Genomic DNA, 20843 nt, shown 5'->3' on the forward strand with positions numbered 1-20843 from the left:
AAAGCAGCCTTACCATGTGCTTAATGTGGTTCATTTTTAAGTTTAGCTGACCTAGTATGAAAGCTAGTCACTTGTATATAAGTTATTTTTTACAATAAGCAATACATAATCATGCCAAGAGCTCTCCTCCTTCCCTCTTCTTGCTTGCTTGCATGCTATTATGTTCTTACATGCTTGTTTAGATAGGTTTGATTGTAGGTTTGCTTTACCTTCCTCTTTCATCACCTTTGTGAGAGAGAATCATCGCGAAGAACCATATCTTCTTACCTCCATCTATGCATTGAGATATCTCCCTTCACCATTCCAGTGTAATAACGAAGTGAGGTCACGAACGGACGTACTAGCTACCCACATTAGGAAGTTTTAAGAAAAATTCTTGTTCTTCATAATTATTAGAGAATTAAGTATACTTTATTACCAATAAGTGCACACCAACCATGTCATAGACTCTGTTCCTATATTTTTTCGTACCCTAGATAGGCCTATGTCATACCGGGAAAGTATGTGAGCTGAGTTCATACAAAAAAGGCATGAACCTACAAGTGTGAACCTAGACACCTGAACCTATATACATGAGTCTAGGGACATGAGCCTAGACACATGAACCTACGAACGTGAGCCAAGTGACATGAGTCTAGAGACGTGAACCTAGACACATGACCCTGCATACATGATCCCAAACATGTGAATCTACAAACATGAGCTTGACGTGAGCCTACAAACATGAGTCTAGAGCCATGAACCTATCCACACCACTTACAAGATTTTCTACATAAATTCTTAGAGGTCTTTATGGACGACCTTTGTGTGAACTCAAAGTTGAGAAGAGAGCATATCACACATCTACAATAAGATGTAGCTACTATAGGCTATGCCTAAACCTAGACAAGTGTAAATTCATGGTTAGAGCATGTGGTGTCAAAAAATGGAATAACCATAGAGAAAGGAAACATATGAGTTAGTATAGAACTCAAAAGACCAGAAAGTTGGAAGGTTGTTTGGAGATTTATGGAACACACAGGGTACTATAGATGATTCATATTCTTATTGCATTCCACAAGCTAAAAAGAGCCTTGATCTCAACTCCAATCTTAAGAGCACCCAAGTGGGATGTCATCTTCCATGTGCATATAACTTGCTAAATATAACACTCTAATAATAAGGCCACACTCTAAATTTATCCTACTTTAGCTCTAATATGAGCTTTGCATATTAGCCTCTGCACATGGGTCCTTTAAGATAACACACCATGCATGGTAGATTGAAACCATGGAATGCACTCTCTGATTATAAATATCCTCCCAGTTGCTTCAAACAAATGTCTCCTTTGAAGATCATAATGTTCACCAGGTGTATGTATTCTACTGATGTGAAGGTTTAATAGCTGGTGTTTCAAGGCATATCCCTAATATATAAACATTAAAGATACCACCTAGAGAGCCAAATAGAGGTATTAGTCAAGGTGGTGGAAGCAAGTGTAGTAAGCCAAAATTAAAGAGGTGTCCTAATCACATGGACTAAATTCAAATCATATGCCAAAAAATGCTACTTTCCACCCAAATGTAAGTTATAAATGAAGGTGGTCTTCCTTAATCTATCATAGAAAGGTTGGACGGTAGAGGAACATTTTCACAAATCACAAACATATACTATAAAAGTCAGTAGTTTAGCTGTTATGAAAAGTTAATAGTATAAGAAAATGATACAAGGTATGAGGTTGCACAAGAGAGCTATGGTGAATGGAATGTGAGAGAAGACATACTTTAGGACATAGTGTTAATCTAATTCAGTGAACATGTGAAGGTTTAATAGCTAGTGTTTCAAGGCATATCCCTAATATATAAACATTAAAGATACCACCTAGAGAGCCAAATAGAGGTATTAGTCAAGGTGGTGGAAGCAAGTGTAGTAAGCCAAAATTAAAGAGGTGTCCTAATCACATGGACTAAATTCAAATCATATGCCAAAAAATGCTACTTTCCACCCAAATGTAAGTTATAAATGAAGGTGGTCTTCCTTAATCTATCATAGAAAGACTGGACGTAGAGGAACATTTTCACAAATCACAAACATACACTATAAAAGTCAGTAGTTTAGCTATTATGAAAAGTTAATAGTATAAGAAAATGATACAAGGTATGAGGTTGCACAAGAGAGCTATGGTGGATGGAATGTGAGAGAAGGCATACTTTAGGACATAGTGTTAATCTAATCATAATATTAAGAATGAAATCAATACTAATCAAAGACTCACGTTTTTCATTATGAGAATAAGCTTGTTACATCCAAATGTAGCTCTCATAGAGCTCTCATCCACATGTTTTATGCACACTTATGCCATCGATGTGTTCATAAATGCTCATATGCCTTGTGCACCCTTGCACCTTTTATGTGACTACTTTTTGACGATTGACCACCTTTTATATTCATCCATTCACATCCCCAAATAACCTTAGTTTGCATCCATTCTAATTTCATAACATCTTAAGCTTCTTCTACCTTACTCACATACATGTACCCCATACATAACATGACATGCACCATATTTCATCACCCCCCTTGGTGCCGAAATGGGCCTCATCCCAAGAAAGTAATGCGATATACATAGACATGAGTCATGACATAAAATATCATTACACCTAGAAGAGGTGTCCTTGTGGAGCATCCTCATGAGTTATCTCCACCATCAAGTTGCTTTGTTGCTTTTCCTTTGACCAGCAATGCTTCTCAAAGTGGCCTACCTTACTACATGCATCACATACAAGCTTAGGCTTGTTTCAATAACAACATTGGACCATTACATGACCATCCTTCCACAATGGTTACATTTGACATTAGATTTGTTAAAGAAAACAATCTCCCTATTGTTTGCTGAGCTTTGTTGTGTACCTTTTAGTTTCTTATCTTCTTTAGACAAGGAAAATTCAACACCTTCAAGTGTAAGATTTAATTAGTAAGAGTTGTTACCACCGAAGAAAACTCTTGAAGCATGCTTTTAATTCATAATTGCATCTTTCTCATCCACGGGTGCCTTGATACCTACAAGTTGCATCATAATGCTCTTCATCTTACCTATATGCTCCACAAATGAGTCTTTGAACTCCATATCAAGCCCATAGAACTGTATTTTCATATTTATTTTTGAATTTTTCACCCTAGCTCTAAATACTCTTTAGCTCATACCAAGCTTCTTTGGCATGCTCTTTGTTGCTAATATGATAAATGATATTATCTCCAAGAATTAACCCAATAATGTCCATGGCTTTTCTATCTTTATTTTTTTCCAAGAAAAAATCCTTCTGTTAGTTACCAAAAATACAATTGAAATGGCTAACATGACCCAATCTCAATCACGGAGACAAAAAAAAAGGGAGAGGGGGGGGGAGACAGAGAGGGCTCTTGCTCGCTGGTTAACAGCTCGAAGAGAGGCAACCTCATACAATGAGGGACAGCCAAACAAGTGACCTATAATGCCCTGTGGAAAGGATTGTTGCTCCAAATCCGCAGAGAAGCCTCTCGGCACTTTGACATACGCTTGAAGCTGCCTCACAGGCTTCTCCCAATGACCGTGGAAGGTGTGTATGATGTCTGTCCATAAGCTCTTGATAGACTCACTGGGTGGCGAGCTCGCTAGAGTAAGCACGCCAAATGTGCCATGCTACTATATTGTTGATGATCTCCCACCTCACAGGGGCCTGTGATACTCCTCCCTATTGGGGCTACTAACAGTGGAGTTGTCGTGATATTGTGGTGAGATAGACGAAGGACGAGCTCATGTTCTGTTTCCTCATATGCCAGGGCTGGTGCTGACTCAGAAGCCCAGGCTATCGACCCCCAAGTGATGGTGCGAGCAGATGCTTGGTCCATGGTGAAGATAAGGAGGATCTGCAACCAAACCGCTGCACCGTAGAACAATCTCAAAGGCAATGCCGTTGGGACTCTTAGAGGTGTGTCCACACCTAGAACTGAGGACTCGCCGACCTCCAACTACCAGCCTGACGCTCATTGCCAAGCTCCTGTGAGAAATCTACCAAAGGAAGAGCGTCATCTTCCGTTTCCCAAAATCACGAAGAAAACGTGCGGGGATGCTCTGAATCTGCCAGTGTATTGTTGTTACTATTGGAGGTGTCCTCGGGGGTGAAGGGATCGTGCCACTATCACTCACCTGGAACCCACTACAGCCGCATTAGTGGTCAGCCCTCCCATAACCATAATCTCCACAATCTCTCTGGCCACTTTGACTTCGGGAGGGTCGACGTGCTCTGTGGTTATGAAATCCAATCACTCTCACCCTCTAACAATTGTCCTTATGACTATAAGGTCAAGCTACACGATTCATCCTAGAGATAGACCTCTACAAATAGTAATCAACAACTTCAACATACACGTATCATCCATGTGTGATGTAGTTATCTTAAAAATAGGTAATCACTGTAAATATGCATTTTGAAATGAGATACAAGTCTCATTAGGCTTGTGGCATACACTGTAGTATACAAAATCAGCCGTTAGTATGTAACCCATAGTATATCGATGTGAAAGCAAATGTTAGCACATTGCCTCAATTTGGTAAGAAAATGGCACTTTTTATTGTGTTTACTGATCAACAGGCATGAACACTAGACCAATTTCACTGTCATAAAGGCTTATGTTTGATACAGACACCATAGAGGTGGTATCACTTAATTGTGGCTTCGAGCCTTCATTTTTATACAATGGCAAAGGATTCTTATCGATACATGCTCTCAGCTCGCAGATTCTCTGCGATTTCCGTCTCCCATCTATCCCCATTCTCAAGCAGTTTCTCCTTGTCATATAGAAGTTCCTGGGAAAATGTAGCATGTATAATGTTAAGTTCAAAAGCCCTGCACCTGTAACAGCTCAGTTGGTTGAAGGCTTCACTTAATAGAGAAAGAGAGAGAGACCTCATGAGTTTCTGTCGCAAACTCAAAGTTTGGCCCTTCTACTATGGCATCCACTGGGCAGGCTTCTTGGCAGAAGCCACAATATATGCACTTGGTCATATCAATATCATACCTGCCAATCATCATACAAAACCTTTAAAAAATTCATTTACTCGACGACACCCTAAACTCTCATGCTGATGGCATACCTTGTGGTTCGACGGCTGCCATCTTCACGTTCCTCTGCTTCAATAGTTATGGCTTGTGCAGGACATATCTGCAAAAATATTGGAGTACTTTTGTGAGTGCCTGCCAAAAACTGGATAGTCCACACACTTAACAGAAACATGCTGGCTTCAACCATGCTCATTGGTCACATGCATCAGTCCCTGCTGACCACAAAATCATGTGTTGTACCATGGTTAATACTTTGACAGAGCTGGAAAGTGAGAAAGCACCACCGCATATTAAAAGCACTGGCCCTATGAGAGTGTGATACAGTACAAATGGAGAAAGTGAAGACCAACAAACACATGACATGGTGATAAAGTGCAGCGGTACAGGAAAGCCAAGCAATTAAGCAGCAAATAGGCCTGAAAACCAGCCCATACATGGTACCAGACATCCAACCATAACTGGGCCGGAGGCAACCCATTTAATTCGGACAACAGTTTCTGAAGATATGACTCAAGCAGGGTTCTTGCACAATTAATGCAAATTAAACACTTATGGATGGCCATAGCCACACATTTAACACAAACTTGAACCACAAAACTCTGAAAGAGATTTGCATAGGCGACTCCACACTAGAGCAGGAACGGGCCTCCCATCCCCCCCCCCTTCCCCTTCCCCTTCCCGCACGTGGCTTAAAATTCTATTTACCAAGAAGTTTTATTCAAGCTTCGGGGCTCCTCTTCTCTCTGACCGGAGAACGGCCGGATTATCAAAAATAGGATGTCCAGTGTTACAAATACATCCACAACTCTGACTCATGACCAAAACAACATACCCTGATGTAGAAAATTCCAACTCCTGAATGGGTACTGCAAGTACTCATGCATGTAATCATCCAGTAAACTTGCAGATGCAGCCCACAGCTGAATCAGCCGGTACAGCAGATCCAGCAGGCAGTACAACAAGAACAGTAGCAAATTCCAGGTATGGATGGTAGGTGCAGGACTGTACAGTAGTACAGAACTGTACAGCCGCTAGCATGTAGATGTTCGGGATCAGCCCAATGATCAGCCTCTTTCTCGAGAACAAGTAGATGACATATGAGAGAAAAGGACATATCTTCAGGAACCCGAAACAGTTCCTAGATGGCTGGTTCGTACTTTGCAAGAGAGTAAACTTTCAGCTCCTCTCATTAGCAAGACACGAACTGGTTCTAGAAACACTTTGGAACCACATCATGTTGCTTGGATGAGAAGTCTATGTGATGTAGAAGAGCCGGACTCATTTGAAGAGGCTCAAGAAAACAAGGATTGAATGAGAGCCATGCAAGATGAAATAGATGCCATTCAGAAAAATGGTACTTGGGATTGGGTAAAAAGGCGATTGGCACAAAGTGTGTTTACAAGGTTAGAAGAAAAGCAGATGGATCTATTGTTACAAAGCTAGGCTTGTAGCAAAGGCCTACTCCCAATAGAAAGAGATTGATTGTGATGAAACCTTTTCTCCCACTTCTCAAATGACTACCATTAGATGTGTTGTTGCATTGGCAATGCATCATAGCTGGAAAGTACATCAGTTGGACATTAAAACAGCCTTTCTCAATGGGGATTTGCACGAGAAGTACAAGAGGTTGCAGGATTGGCAGATTGAGGTGACAAGTAAATCGAGAGAAAGAGGAGGAGAGGAACGATCTTTCAGCGTTAAAGGAAGCCCTTGTAGCACAAGCTACAGCTGGCGGTTTGAATCAGCCTTCGTGTGCTAGCCAGTGGGTATGGTGACACCCCTCTCCGATCGCCTCCCATCTTAGACAAAAACCGAAGGGAGCACACATGTGGACTCTTGTTGCCCTTGAGATACCCTGCAGCGTACCCCATATTAATCTTAGGCTGAGAGAGAGAGTGAGAGAGAGAGAGAGAGAGAGAGAAAGAAAGAAAGAAAGAAAGATATATTAACGTCTGCAAAAGGCCAAAATTGGCCTATGAGACAAACAAGTAGTACAATGATGTTCCTCCAGTCATCAAGAGGAAAATGTGGAGTGAGAATAAAATGTACAAGTCTGACAACACGACCATAGGGGACTCAATGGTGGTGTACAAACGAGAGGATGTGGATGGAGTACTAGGGCTACTAATGCATCTCTATATGCTGAAGGGGTGATACAAGTATGATATGTTATCTACTCCTAACTCCATCCAGTCCCATAGTCTGGGTACAATATGTCATACATCCGATCTGAGGATGCCGTAAATGTCTAGAACATGCGTCCTGGATCATAGCGAAAATGTGCCAACTGCTCCTCGACCTCCTACTGGTGTCGAGACCGGATGGCCGCGATCTCTGTGGTGTAGCCGTGGTGTCTGGTAGCCGGCTAGTCTGGGTCGTCGCCTAGTTCGAATCTCCTCCACTCGCTGAGATGTCACTCCCAATGTACGTGGCTGGGCTACTGGTGCCAATCTCTCAAAGAAGTCAGTCAACTAGGACTATCTTCCTCCGCTATGATGTGCGGGTGTCTGAAGTAAGATCTCCCTGTGTCTTTGTAGTGCTAGTAGTAGTAGTCTGCCTAGCTGTCTCTGGTCCGATCTCTCCCAGATCTGTCTAAGTGATGTGGTCCCTCTAAAAACCTCAGGATAGCATGCCCTGATCTCCTGCAAAGCACACCACTGGCAAACAAAATGCTCCTCTGTCTCTACCCCCGTCAGGCATAATCTGCAAATGCGCTCTGCTCGAGGGATGCGTGCTGCTCTCCCAGTCTCGATCTCTAGTTGGTGTGATGAGACCCTTAGTCGCCCAATGGCTACTCTGGCTCCATGTGATAAGTGGACCTCCAAGTATCGTGGTCGCTGGATGAAGCCGTCTATGGAGGTGCTCAAGAAGTGGTCTCTGTAGTAGAGCATCTTCGTCGGGAGTGGCTGACCGGGAGATAGCCAAGTCTCCTGTATGTGGCCCTGCCAAATGTCATGTCTCATGACTCTATTCCTCTCTGTCTGAGAGAGGCGTCTGTGTGGTGCAGCTAGGTCATACTATAAGGGTGGTAATCTGTCAATATCAATCATGTGTGATGATATCCACTGTACCACCTGGGAGTACCATGACCAGGTATGTCCCTCCTCAGCAAGCTGTCTGGATGCCTCAAAAGCAGCCCGAGATACCCGATTTAGTGGGAGGAGCTCCCGCATCCTGTGTATAAAAGATATAGTCTGGAACATGGCCTCTACTAACATAGGTGGTACAGCAAACTCCGCTCGAAGGATATCATGTGGTACTGAAGGTTTGCTGCAGATCATCCGTGAGAGCATCAAAATCTGAGGGCGCTCTATCTGTGTCCATGAGGATGTAGCCAAACCTGGTGCCCATACTGTTGCTGCATACATCAATGCTGGAGTAACTAGTGTATCAAATAGCCACCCCTTAGTACGGGACTCCTGGAAGTGTGCCTGGTGACACTGGCATTCCAAAATTGCTAGTGCTGCATACCCTCGTGTCACTCTGTCTCTGGCCGCCTGTGCCATAGAGAATCTCCCCGATGAGCTGGTAAATGTGACCCCAAGGTATACATATGAGCCCACCACCTCTACCTGTCCCCGGGCTAGTGTAAGGATAGTCTGGCATCTGACTGCTGCTGATGTATGAAAGACCATAACCTTGGTTTTCCCAAGGTTCACTGTGAGTCCTCGCTCCGCACAGAAAGTATCCAGAGCCTGTAGATGCCTTTGTAGCCCTGTCCGAGTATCCGACACAAGAATGATATCATCAGCATATAATAGAATGTGTACAGTCGTACCTGAGATGTCAATCCCAAAGCCTCCTCCGTGTATGATGTAGTCTGCTACCTCGTCGATGTATAAGCCAAAGAGTGTCGGGGAGAGAGGGCAGCCCTGCTTCACACCAATGGTGCTGGCAATCATATCTGATAGTCCCCCTGGGCATCTAACTCGTCCAAACACTTGCTCATATAATCTGTAAATCCCCCACATCATGTCGGGGGGTATGCCCAGTGTCTGTAAGCGGTGGAAGAGGCGCTCTCCCAGGACTGTGTCGAAGGCTTTGCGGAAGTCCACAAAACAGCAATAGAGTCTCTGTCTCCGTGCCCGAGTTTGGTCAATCAGGCATCTCAGGGTGAAAATGTGATCAATAGTAGAGAAGGCTCGCCGAAAACCTGCCTGACCAGGGGCACGAAGCCCCTCCCTCTCAGCGTGTGTGCTCAATTCTGCCTCCAGGATAGCCCCATAGAGTTTGGCCAAGGTATGACCAATCATGATAGTCCTGTAATTACCGGGGTCCAACATGTCCCCAGCTTTGTGGATCGGTACAATAGTGTGCATCGTCCACTCAGCCGGGAAACCTTCTACCAGAGCCCTGTTAAAGAGGTAAGCAATAAAAGGAGAGAGTGCGTCAGTTGCATAAATGAAATGCTCACCCTGTAAGCCGGTGTGATCATCAACTCTCCCATGTTGGAATCTATGTATAGCTCGAGATACCATATCGGTAGTAAAGAAAACCGATGAGGTCGGTGGAGTCTCGGTGGGGCGAGGGATGAGTGGCTGGTGCGAAACATCATAAAGCCCTTCTGCATAACTCTGCCAGCGTTGAGGATCAGTAATCGAGGTGGGGGGGCGTGGCTCTCTGAGTCGTCGCCAAGCAGTGGCTGCATCTTTGCTCATGAGCATGTGGTAGATGTCCCAGTATTGAGCCTCCTCATATGTGCGTCGCTTACGGCGTGTAAGAGACCGCATCTGTCTACTGGCCTGCTGTTGTGTGTTATTTCCCCTTTCGCTATCTGGGCTGGGAGATGTTGATGAAGCTCTCTGCACTCATTATCATACCATCTATTCTGGGGCATGTCCTCGGATCTAGGTGGCTTCCCTGTCTGGAGATGGTGTGGAAAGCTATGGCTAGCTGCTGTGTGCAGTATGTGTGAAAGCTAGGCCGTCAGTACATCGATGGGTGCTGTAGGGTCCATACCAAAGAGGCCATCATGTACTTTTGAATCATAAACGTCTGCAAGCTCCCGGGTAAAGTGGAGGATGGTACGAGATGCCTGAGTGGTCGGGGGTGGCAGATCAAGAGAGCTCCTAAGAGAAAAAGCCAAATAAGTATGGTCTGCACCAATGGGGCATGTAGGGATAGTGAAAGAGTCTATCAGGTCTGTGCTCTCCCGCGAGCCCAATATGTAGTCCACAGCGCTGCTGCCTCCTGATGATGGGAAACATGTGAGTCTTCCCGATTCTGGCCCTTGTGACATCCCGTTATAAATAACGAGATGGTGTCTAGCTCCCAGGTCTAGAAGGTGTTGCCCATAACCTGTACTGTCTGGCCCACTGTCCTCTGACATCCTCGTGGTCCCTGCATCTACATCGTCTAGTGCCTGTAGGATGAGGGGATCTGTGAAGTCGAATGATTCACACTATTGATTCTGTGTGCGTGCATTGAAGTCCCCCATCAGGAGAACCTCCCCCATGGTCGAATAGCGTAGGATATCTGCGGATAGAGTGGCGTATGGAGACTCACTAGGAAGGGCCCCTCTCTCCTCTCCTCCTCCAATCTGGTCCTCCATGTGACCTGTGTTGAATCTCGACCCCTTCGGCGGGAAGTAGCATATTGCCAAGTAAACTGTTCTCACCTCTGAGAGCTGTAGGCTAATCCACATGTAGCGTGCCTCTGGGTCTCTTGACACCACCCTGATACGCTGGTGTAGTGCTCGTCTGAATAGTATAGCGATCCCACCTGAGCCTCTGGAAGTGCCCTGTCGCATCCCTTGTCTATACACTGATTCCCACTGGCACCCTGCTACCCGTGGTAGGCCTCTCTCTGGGCTTTCATGTGTCTCTGTCAGAAACATGATGTCCCGATTCTCCATAACCTCCTCTAGTCTGCCTGGATGTGTCCATAGAGCCCCATTGCAGTTCCAAACTGCTGCATATATCTATCACGATTGTGACTAACTCTCTTAAACTCTCCTTAATTACTCCTTAATCCCTTATTAACTGAAAGGACACCTGTGAAGGGTCACACCCTTACACATAGGTCACTATCAAAGGACATGTCTATTCATTAAAAGACACACCCCTAAGTCCAAAGGACATAACCGTTGACTCAAGAGCCACACCCCTTCCCAAGGATGTGTCTCTTCACTTGTACCCTTTCGGCCATTTAAGAAAGGCCCCTGTCTCAATGCAAATAACTCAATCTTTCTTACAGCATTTGTCTTATGTTTGTTAATTAAGTCTTATATATCTCCTTGTGCTTCTTGATAATTTCCTGTGTCCCATAGGCCATATGGCGCTATGCCACCATCTTGCCCTCTATGTATACATGGCCGTCTCTATAATGTGCCTTTTTCCCTTCAGCACGTGCTGCTTTAATTTGTGGCATGCATGATTTCCTATGTTGTCTCTGCATCCAAGTTAGGTTATCATCAAAGTCGTATTAACGTCCGAGGAATGCCTTGAAGGCATATGGGACCAAAAGACATGACATCACAATCATTACAATCCGCTTCCGGGTGCACTTAGGCGCAAGTGCGCATAAGCGCGAACATTGAAAATAAAAATAAAAAGCTAAGGGTCAACTACAATGTGTAATATGAAATGCTTGTGGTACGTAGGAGAGAGCCAGTTAGTGGGGTTTAGGCTTTCGGAAGTCTTCAATTATTTCTCTTCCTTCGCGGTAGACAACCCACTTTCCAGCTTGGCGGGCTTCTCAAACTTTAGCAAGTTCTGCACTTTTTTTTTCAAGCTGCACACTTGTAAGCTCGTCTGCTAGCCACAACTTGGTGCCTTGGAGTGCCTTGGATTGTCGCAAAACCTTGATCTTGTCCTTCTTAGTAATCAGAGCTCTAGGCTCTTGGAAGATCTTGGGAACTGTGTGAGCAAGAGGGGGGCCGTTTGTAGTGCTGATTGGAGGATTGTTTTGGGATGTACAGGAAGAGGAGAAGCAAGCGAAAGGCGGGCTCATTTTTCCCACCCACCCTCCCTTTTCAGTTACACCCCCACAATGGCAGATTTACTTGAGATGGCTGAGAAGCACGTGAAGTTCTCGACACTCCCCACGTTCCCGGGGTAATGATGGAATCTGTTTTGGAGTCTTACGACCTTGCTGATTTCATTGTTGTTGGGGTTCCACAGCCGGAGTTAGAGGAAGGGGAGTTACCTTCTATTCGGAAGGAACGGGAGGCACAGGCACAGTTATGGGATCGTGTCAATGCCAGAGTCCGTTCTTTCGTCTTCCTCAATTGCACACCACAAGTGATCAACCACATAAAGCATATGACGCTGGCCAGAGGTATTTGGCAACATTTGGCTTCTCTCTACAACAAGGTATCACCCATGAAGAGAATCTCCTTGGAAGTTCAGATGCGGGTGATGAATCCTGCAAAGTCGTCGACGATGCGGGAGCACATCAACAAGCTGTAGGCTCTTCAGCAGGAAGTTCTCCAGGCAAGATAAGAGATATCATCAGAGGATATGGCCATAACGTTGCTGTCACATTTGCCCTCTCAGTACTCAACCTTTTACTCTTCGTTGATTACCAGTGGTGGCAGGCTCAACACCATCACATGGGAAGAGCTTGTGCCCATGGTCTTGGACCAAGAAGAGCGATTCACAAACCCTCCACAGGGCGGAGGTTCTAAGGCCTTAACTGGCCAACGGTCGAAAGGCCGTAATAACAACAACAAGAACAACGGGAAGGCTTCATCTGAGAAGTATTCTGAGAAGAAGCCCAACTCAGACCGAGAGAAACTGAAGGTCGAGAGGACTTGTAATGATTGTGGCGAGAAAGGCCACTATTGGAGGAAGTGTCCCAAGCGGACTAGGAAGAGTGTTGATTCTTCAGCTTCAGCTCCAAAGACTCTCACCTTTTGATGATGGACACGGATGCTTCTTCTTCTTCGAGCGAGGAGGCAGTTGGTTTCACCGCAAAGGGTACTCGGGAATGGATTCTCGATAGTGGTGCTTCCAAGCACATGACTCCTTCCCGTTACTTCTTTCTAGATCTGAAATGGCAGTTAGGTCCCATTTTCATTGGCGACAATTCCACAATTCCGATACACAGTGAGGGCCGGATGGAGATCATTCCCGATGGCAGAGGAGGGAAGCAATCCTCTCGTGTTCTTTACGTCCCAGCACTTGGTTTTCATCTGTTGTCAGTGCATGAGGTATGCAAGACTAGCTTCTGGGTGGAGTTTGAGAAGCATTCTATTGCTCTACGGGACCGCGAGACTGGCCAAGTTGTTTGGGAAGGCGGCGTGGAGAATGGTATATACAAACTCTCTGCACTCTCCTCTTTGACAGGTTCTCAGATTGGTGACTTGAGGCACTTTCGGTTTGGCCACTTGAATGTGGATGCGCTACGGAGAGCTTTCCAGGACCAGATGGTGGTTGGCTTGCTAGATGTTGGTAGCAGGCAAGGACGCTGTAGTTCTTGTATACGTGGTAAGCAACACAGGGAATCTTTTCCGAAGCAGGCTTCCATGCGGGCTTCGAAACCATTGGAGTTGGTACACACTGATTTGTGTGGACCTATGCAGACAACATCCCTAGGAGGTTCTTTGTACTTTATGTTGCTTGTTGATGATTGTTCCAGATTCACATGGGTTTATTTCCTTTCACAGAAGGACCAAGCTTTTGCTCGGTTCAAGGAGTGGCATGTAATGGTGGAGAAAGAGTCTAGCTAACCCATCCACACCAAACCTATAAGACAAATTTGCCAGAGCAGTGCATGGAATATGCAATACCACGGGTTAGGTGTGTACGTTCCTGGGCACCATCTCGTGAACAACAAACTCGTCAACACTTAAATATGGACCAACAACAATGCAACAGATAGCTGAAAATACACAACAGTGATCAAGGTAACATTGCAAAGATGGAGATTGCACAGTACACCACCACTGGGGCCGCGAACCAGCCGATCCCCCCCCCCAAACATACCAATGACCTCATACACCTGGAGCAGAGTGAAGGCAAAACTATTGTTCACACAAACAAGTGCTCTCATACTAGAGCCTGGCTCACTCCCTCAGAGAGGCTGTGGCGGAGATCCTAGAAACACAAGTACACAAACAGGTACTCATACTGTGACAAATACGCAAATAGGCACTTTTAGAAGAGCAGATACTCAAGCAGCTACCAGGTGCTCCAAGTAGAAGCAGGTAATGGCTGCAGGTACCCAGTTGGCAGGAGAGCTGTATGGCAGTGTTACGGGTTCAGCACAACAGATACTGGTACAGGTTCTGCACAGCACATACTGGCAAGAACTGTAGGGCAGCCGGGTACAGTACAGTACAGCAGGTATTGTCGGGTTCAGCACTGTACAGCAGGTACGGAAAGGGTACAGCAGATAGTCGACAACTTCACAGGAGTTGCGTATAGTTAAGCAACCAGTATAATAGTCAGTACAGCAAAGTACCCAATAGGTGCAGTCAGTACAGTAGATACTGTAGGTGTTGTCGAGTGCAGCAAGATACAACAGGTACTGCAGTTGGTACAGCAAAGTACGGCAGGTGCTGCAGTCAGTACAGCAAGGTACAGCAGCAGGTATGGCAGTAAGTGCAGCTACGACTGTAAGGTACAGCAAGGTACAGCAGCAGGTATGGCAGAGTGTGCAGCTACGACTGTAAGGTACAGCAGGGTACAAGCCAGTAGTTTGTACAGGTGTGGCAGCTGGTACACAGCCACGTCAGTTCCGGTACAGCAGGAAATGCAACAGATACAGTCAGGAACGTCAGTCGTAGCTCTTCTCTACAGAAGTCGACTTGCAAAAGGAGGGAAAATCCAAGGGAGAGATGCGCCTGGATGCATGAGGAGGAAAAAGGAGTCATGGGAGAGCTTGCTGGAGGGGAGGATTATTGGGGTCAAATCTTCTTATGCCATGTGGTATAGCCCACTAAGTTTAACGGTGGGCACCTCCATTAAGTGCCCACACATTAAAGTGGGCACAAGGTGGCTTTAAATGACCACATTGGGTGCCCAAAGTTTAGGCTGCCCACATGGCCTTTGGGCCCCGGGCACAACCCAATGGGCAATCCAGACTTTAATGAAGTCTAAACGCCCAAAGGTAATAAAACCTTTGCCCGAAATTAAAGGGTTAGATTAGATAATTATCACATGTTCACATGCCACAAGCCATGTTAGAATACAAAGCATTCACATAGTTCATGGATGGGCATCCCACGCCCATGAACTGGACACATCATAGCACGCAATCACACAAAAACAAGTCACGCGAAATCACTTTCAAGCAAGCAGAGATGCAAGCACATGCATTATGAAATGGATATATCTTCCATTCCTGGAACCTGTAAATAGCAGGTCTTCCCGGGCACGGAACTGGCTCGATGGGAAGCCTAAAACTGGTATCCCTACCAATGCGTTCCACGTCCAGGCCACACCACGGGTGACATGCATTATGTAATGGATATATCTTCCGTTCTTGGAATTGTAAATGGCAGGTCTCTCGAGCACGGAACTAGCTCAATGGGAAGCCTAAAACTAGTATCCCTGATAGTGGGTTCCACGTCCTGGCCACACTACGGATGACACAAGTCCTAGCCTTAGTACGGGCGACACAAAGCTATCTGGCCTCCTGTACCTTGGCACAAAATAGGAGAGAGACACTTAGGCGACCAAATGGTGACAAAATTAAGGGCCTAGCCGCATAGAGTTTCCTCTCCTATGTCTTCTAGCAAGAGATCAAGGACAATAATCAACTTCTTCGCGGAAGGCTCGTTCGCAAGTCCCCTCGGAATCAAGAGACCAACAACTAAATCACTAAGGATGGCTGAAAGCCTCCTTGTTTAGCCTTGTCGGAGCAAGGGTCGTGTGGCACGGCCAGTTCCACATGGGAATCAACTAGTGCTTGAGTGAACCTCGCCGTGGGCAAACCTTTGACCTGGCCGACGGTACGTCAGCAGGCCGACCAGCATCAATATGTACTTTATATACATGCATAGGAAATTTGTCAAAATCATCTGCATTTCTCAACGCTAGTGAGCGTTTCTCTACTGAGCGAGGGCTGGCCACGGAAAATCTTCAGGTGCGTGGGCTGTTATTTGACATCTTCATTCTCGACCATTATATGTAATTGAATTTTAGTTGTATTACTTCTTTGTTGTACATAATACAACCATTAGTTTTAGGAATCGTGTGGTGTGTTTGATTCCGCTGCTCTCTTCTCTAGCACATAGACACAAGTGTTCTACAGTTGGTATAAGAGCCAAGGGAATTGCCAATTTTTTTCTTTTCATCACCCATGTGACTTGGCTGCTTAGTTAGGGTAGAGTGGGAAAGGTCACTATTTGGGTTCTCTCCGGGTGCTTGCCCCAACCCGCCCTTCCTTAGTGAGAAGGGTTGCAACCCTCACCATCACTCTCTTATCACAGGTTCTAGCTCATTATCACAGGTTCAGAGGCACTTATGGAAGTGTTTTCCTGTATGGAGATTATGGTTACCCATCTCGACAAGATGGTCACAGCGTGGAAGAGTTCCAATTCTGGACCCAATACGACCAAAAGCCGAAGGGCATGAACTGTGCTCACCCAAGCCTTGTACAAGTTGCAAAGGGTAACCCAATTCTAGTGGGGCAGTGTTATCCCACTCACAACAACAGGCACATCCGAAGGTGTTTAGCTTTTAGCTTAATTAAACATTCTTAAACATAATTAAAGAGATTAATACTTAAATGCTTGAGTAAATATAAGGCAAACAGCAAAAAGCTGGGTTGTTCGCATCGATACACAAGGCCTTCTTAAATAGAGCCTAAAAAGATACAAATGACGAGGCATATCCCTGATGAAAGGATGTGACTCTTGAATGAATAGTTATGTCATTTGGACGTAGAGATGTCTTTTGACGACGACCCATGTGACCGGGTGTGCCCTTTCACTGGTATCCTTTCAATGATCAAAGGCTAATCAAGAGTAGTTAGAGAGATCAAGTCACAATCGTGACATTCCCTCCCACTTAAAATAAGACTCTAGAGACTTCTGATGTTGCTGAAGATCTTTGTCATTAGGCCATTTATGCTTGTGGTGAAGCTTGCACTGAGAAATATTGAAAAAGTTTCCTCTATTGTCTTGTTGTCGTGCTTCAAATGCTAAATCCCAAGTTGTAGCATCATTCTTTAATATCTTATTCTTTGTCTACTTCCAAATGTTGGGCTTGCAGATAACTTGGCTATGTTGCGGTGTAGAAGAATCTAAAAGGTTCAACCATGAATTCTCTCGATGATACCTAAATAGTATCTGCTGAGTGTTTGGCTTGAGAGTAGTCAAGTATTTATTCAATTTGTTAGAAGAATGTGTGAAATTCTCTCCAATGTTGAAAACAATATGCTCTTGTTTGACTGACATGGAATAGATTTGTGGAACTAAAGTTGACTCTCCTAACCTTGGCACATCTATAGCAAACTTTATTGAGTCACTTGATGACAACATCGAGGATTCTTCCAGCACGCCTCCAAAAAAACAGCAAGATGATATTGGATAATCCTTCGATTCTTTATCTCAACATGATGAATCACCAACGATGGACTTCTTTGAAGATACAAAGACTACCAGGACGGATATAACACTTGTTTCAACCTTACCCACATGGGATGACAAAGTTGATATATGTGAACTCTCTGAAGAAATGATTGAAGCAAGGCTATGAAGTGCATGAGCTACTACATGTTTCTTTTGAATTATCGGAGCAGTCTTCTGAAGTTGAAGGTTCCACATTATGGTTTTGAGTAGCATTAGGTCGTTTAGGGCATGTAAACCATCTATGATTTCCATGACAAATTGTGCACAATCCTGTCTTTTGCTGTTCATCAGAAGACGAAACTATTGCAAGACGAAGAGTGCGGGATTGGTCACATCCAGAATCTCGTCCACGATCAAATGCACATGGTTGGAAGGATTGTTGACGCTCAGAATGATTAGAAGATGACCCTTCTTGTCAACAAGGTTGCTGCAGACCTTGAGAGGCTGATGTTTGAGAATTCAGATTCAGATCTTGAACACGCTTGGTGTAATGAATGGAGTAGCAAGGTCGACATGGTTGTACTTTTGCACAACATCAGTACAAAAGGCATGAAGCTCGTCCGCTAGGGACAAAGAATCAATCTCCACTATCAAATTGTGAATTGTGAGATATAAGAAGCCAAAGAACCAGTTTGGTCCAACTAGCGTAAAAGAGTTTGAGCTTGAAAATCTGCATTGGCAGGGATAAATTGCTTACGAATGACCGCACGTCATAACCGTTTTTCCAATGTGTTGTCGTCGTTGCCACCAAAGTAAGGCATTATCCTTAAGTAAGAACGTAGCAAATGTAATCTTCTTGGCATCAGTAAAGACTATCAAGTCAAAATACAGGCGAAGTTTGTAAAGCCATTGTTCAAGTGTACGCTTATTCCGTTGTCCTCCATAGGACTCGGGGGTTTTGATTTCCAATTTCTTTGTTTTACTAGCTTGCAAAAGACGATAAAGAATCTTAAGATCGTCACCTTCCACTTCAAAGGGAATGTCGTCTTCATTGTCTGGTACTGATGATGTAATCCCGACTGCTGGTACAAAACTAGTATGAGAATAGCGATCCATTTGCAACTGCTGGATCTGAGAAGCCACTATGGCCACGGACTCTTGAACTTGTTGTTGGAACTATTGCTGCATCTCTTGCAAAGCCTGCTGCTAATCCGCTCAGGCCAGATCGCCAGACTGGTGGATCTGGTCCTCCATATTAGTGTGATGATATGAGGACTCTGAATGTTGAGGCTTTGAGGGTTGTGGATGTTGACGCCTTTGAGTGCTAGTGAGAACCATGAGCAAGTTGTTAGCAGTCATCTCCTGTCTGTATCATATTTCTCAATAGGGAGTGAGGGTCTCTGTTGTGGGTGTGCCCGGTTAGGAGTAGTCTCCATTTTTTCCATTTTTTCTGTCCTTTCCTAGTTTTGCACCACGTGGGGGCTGTTCTTTCCTGCTGTCGGCTGTAGTAGTACTGGCCGGTGGACCAACAGTTGGACGGGACCAATTATGGCATATGGAAGGTAATGATGGAGTCTGTCCTAGAGACTTATGATTTGGCTGATTTCATTGTGGTTGGAGTTCCACGGCCACAGTTAGAGGAGGGTGAGCTTTTACCTTCTACTAGGAAAGTGCGGGAGGCTTAGGCACAGTTGTGGGATCGTGTCAATGCCCGTGTGCGTTCTTTCATCTTCCTTAATTGCACACCCCAAGTGATCGATCACATCAAACACATGACGTTGACCCGAGGGATTTGGCAGCACTTGGATTTTTTGTATAACAAGGTATCACCCATGAAGCGGATTTCCTTGGAAGTGCAGATGCGAGTGATGAATCCTGCAAAGTCTTCGACAATGCGGGGACACATCAACAAACTCCAGGCTTTTCAGCAAGAGGTTCTTCAGGCTGGGAAGGAGATATCTTTAGAGGATATGGCCATCACTTTGCTGTCTCATCTCACCCTTCAATATGCAACTTTCTATTCTTCTTTGATCATCAGTGAGAGGCTCAGCACCGTCACATGGTAGGAGCTTGTGCCGATGGTTTTGGATCAGGAAGAGAAGTTTACGAACCCTCCACAGGGTGGAGGTTTTGAGGCTCTAACTGGTCAGCAGTCGAAAGGCCGCAACAACAAGTTACAAGGGCAAAGGGAAGTCTTCACAGGTGAAGTCTTCTGAGCAAGAGCCCGACTCGGATCATGATGCCTTGAAGGCAAAGCGGACCTGTAACCATTGTGGCAAGAAGGGTCACTATTGGAGGAAGTGTCCTCAACGGAGTACCAAGAAAAGTGATGATTCTTCAGCTGCAACTGCAAAGACTCCAGCTTTTGTGCACTTGGAGATTATGGACACAGATACTTCATCTTCTTCGAGCAAGGAGGCAGTTGGTCTCACCGCCAAGGATACTCGGATCATGATGCCTGGAAGCACCATTGTCTAGAATCCACTCCCGAGAGTTGTTTCAAGATCTTCGCAGGTAAATAGGTCACATCCTTATTGGTGATGCATCCACTATCCCGATTCACAGTGAGGGCAGGTTGGAGATTATTCCCGATGGCAAAGGGGGGAAGCATTCCTCCCGGGTTCTTTATGTCCCATCCCTTGGTGTCATCTTTTGTCAGTACATGAGGTTTGCAAGGCTGGCATAAGGGTGGAGTTTGATCAGCATTTTGTTGCTCTCCGGGACAAAGAGACAGGCTAGGTTGTTTGGGAAGGCGGAGTGGAGAATAGGATCTACAACCTCTCAGCACTCTCTTCTTTGACAGGTACTTAGCTTGGTGATTTGTGGCTTTTCCGTTTTGGCCACTTGAATGTGGATGCGCTGCGGTGGGCTTTCCGGGACCAGATGGTGGATCGCTTGCCAAATGTTGGCAGCAGGCAAGGACATTCCAGTTCTTACGTTTGTCAGTCAAAGAAGCTTTTACTTACAGGTGAACTATGCTTTGATGTCTCGTATCATTCGGGACAAAGAGCCCACTTCCATTAAGGAAGCTCTTTCCCAAGAGACTTGGAGAAAAGCCATGCAAGAGAAACTTGAAGCCATAGAGAAGAATAACACTTGGGAGTTGGTTCCGAGGCCGTCAAAACGGTCAATCATTGGTGTCAAGTGGGTCTATAAGACCAAGTATACGTCTAATGGGTCAGTGGACAAGCACAAGGCCAGACTTGTGGCTAAGGGCTTTGCTCAGCGGCCTTGCATCGACTATGAAGACCCCTTTGCACCGACAGCAAAGATGACCACGATTCGGACAGTTCTTGCCCTTG

The 20843-nt window shown here is 45.2% G+C and overlaps 1 protein-coding gene and 1 pseudogene across 1 annotated transcript in view; both read right to left on the reverse strand.

The window, feature by feature from the left end:
• Window positions 1–4565: 4565 nt before the first annotated feature.
• Window positions 4566–20843, reverse strand: part of LOC147626983 (uncharacterized) — a 29621-nt gene continuing 13343 nt past the window's right edge. The window contains exons 5-7 of the mRNA XM_086815560.1: window positions 5114–5181; window positions 4926–5037; window positions 4566–4825 (exon numbers count right to left, since the gene is read on the reverse strand). Of these exons, the coding sequence (XP_086671686.1) occupies window positions 4730–4825; window positions 4926–5037; window positions 5114–5181 (276 nt within the window). The 3' untranslated portion in view covers window positions 4566–4729. The remainder of the gene's footprint in view (window positions 4826–4925; window positions 5038–5113; window positions 5182–20843) is intronic.
• On the reverse strand, window positions 5970–10918 carry LOC147626984 (uncharacterized; annotated as a pseudogene).

The sequence above is a fragment of the Cibotium barometz genome, chromosome 21 (assembly GCF_041138505.1).
Source record: "Cibotium barometz isolate CiBa-2024 chromosome 21, ASM4113850v1, whole genome shotgun sequence".
Classification (NCBI taxonomy): Eukaryota; Viridiplantae; Streptophyta; class Polypodiopsida; order Cyatheales; family Cibotiaceae; genus Cibotium; species Cibotium barometz.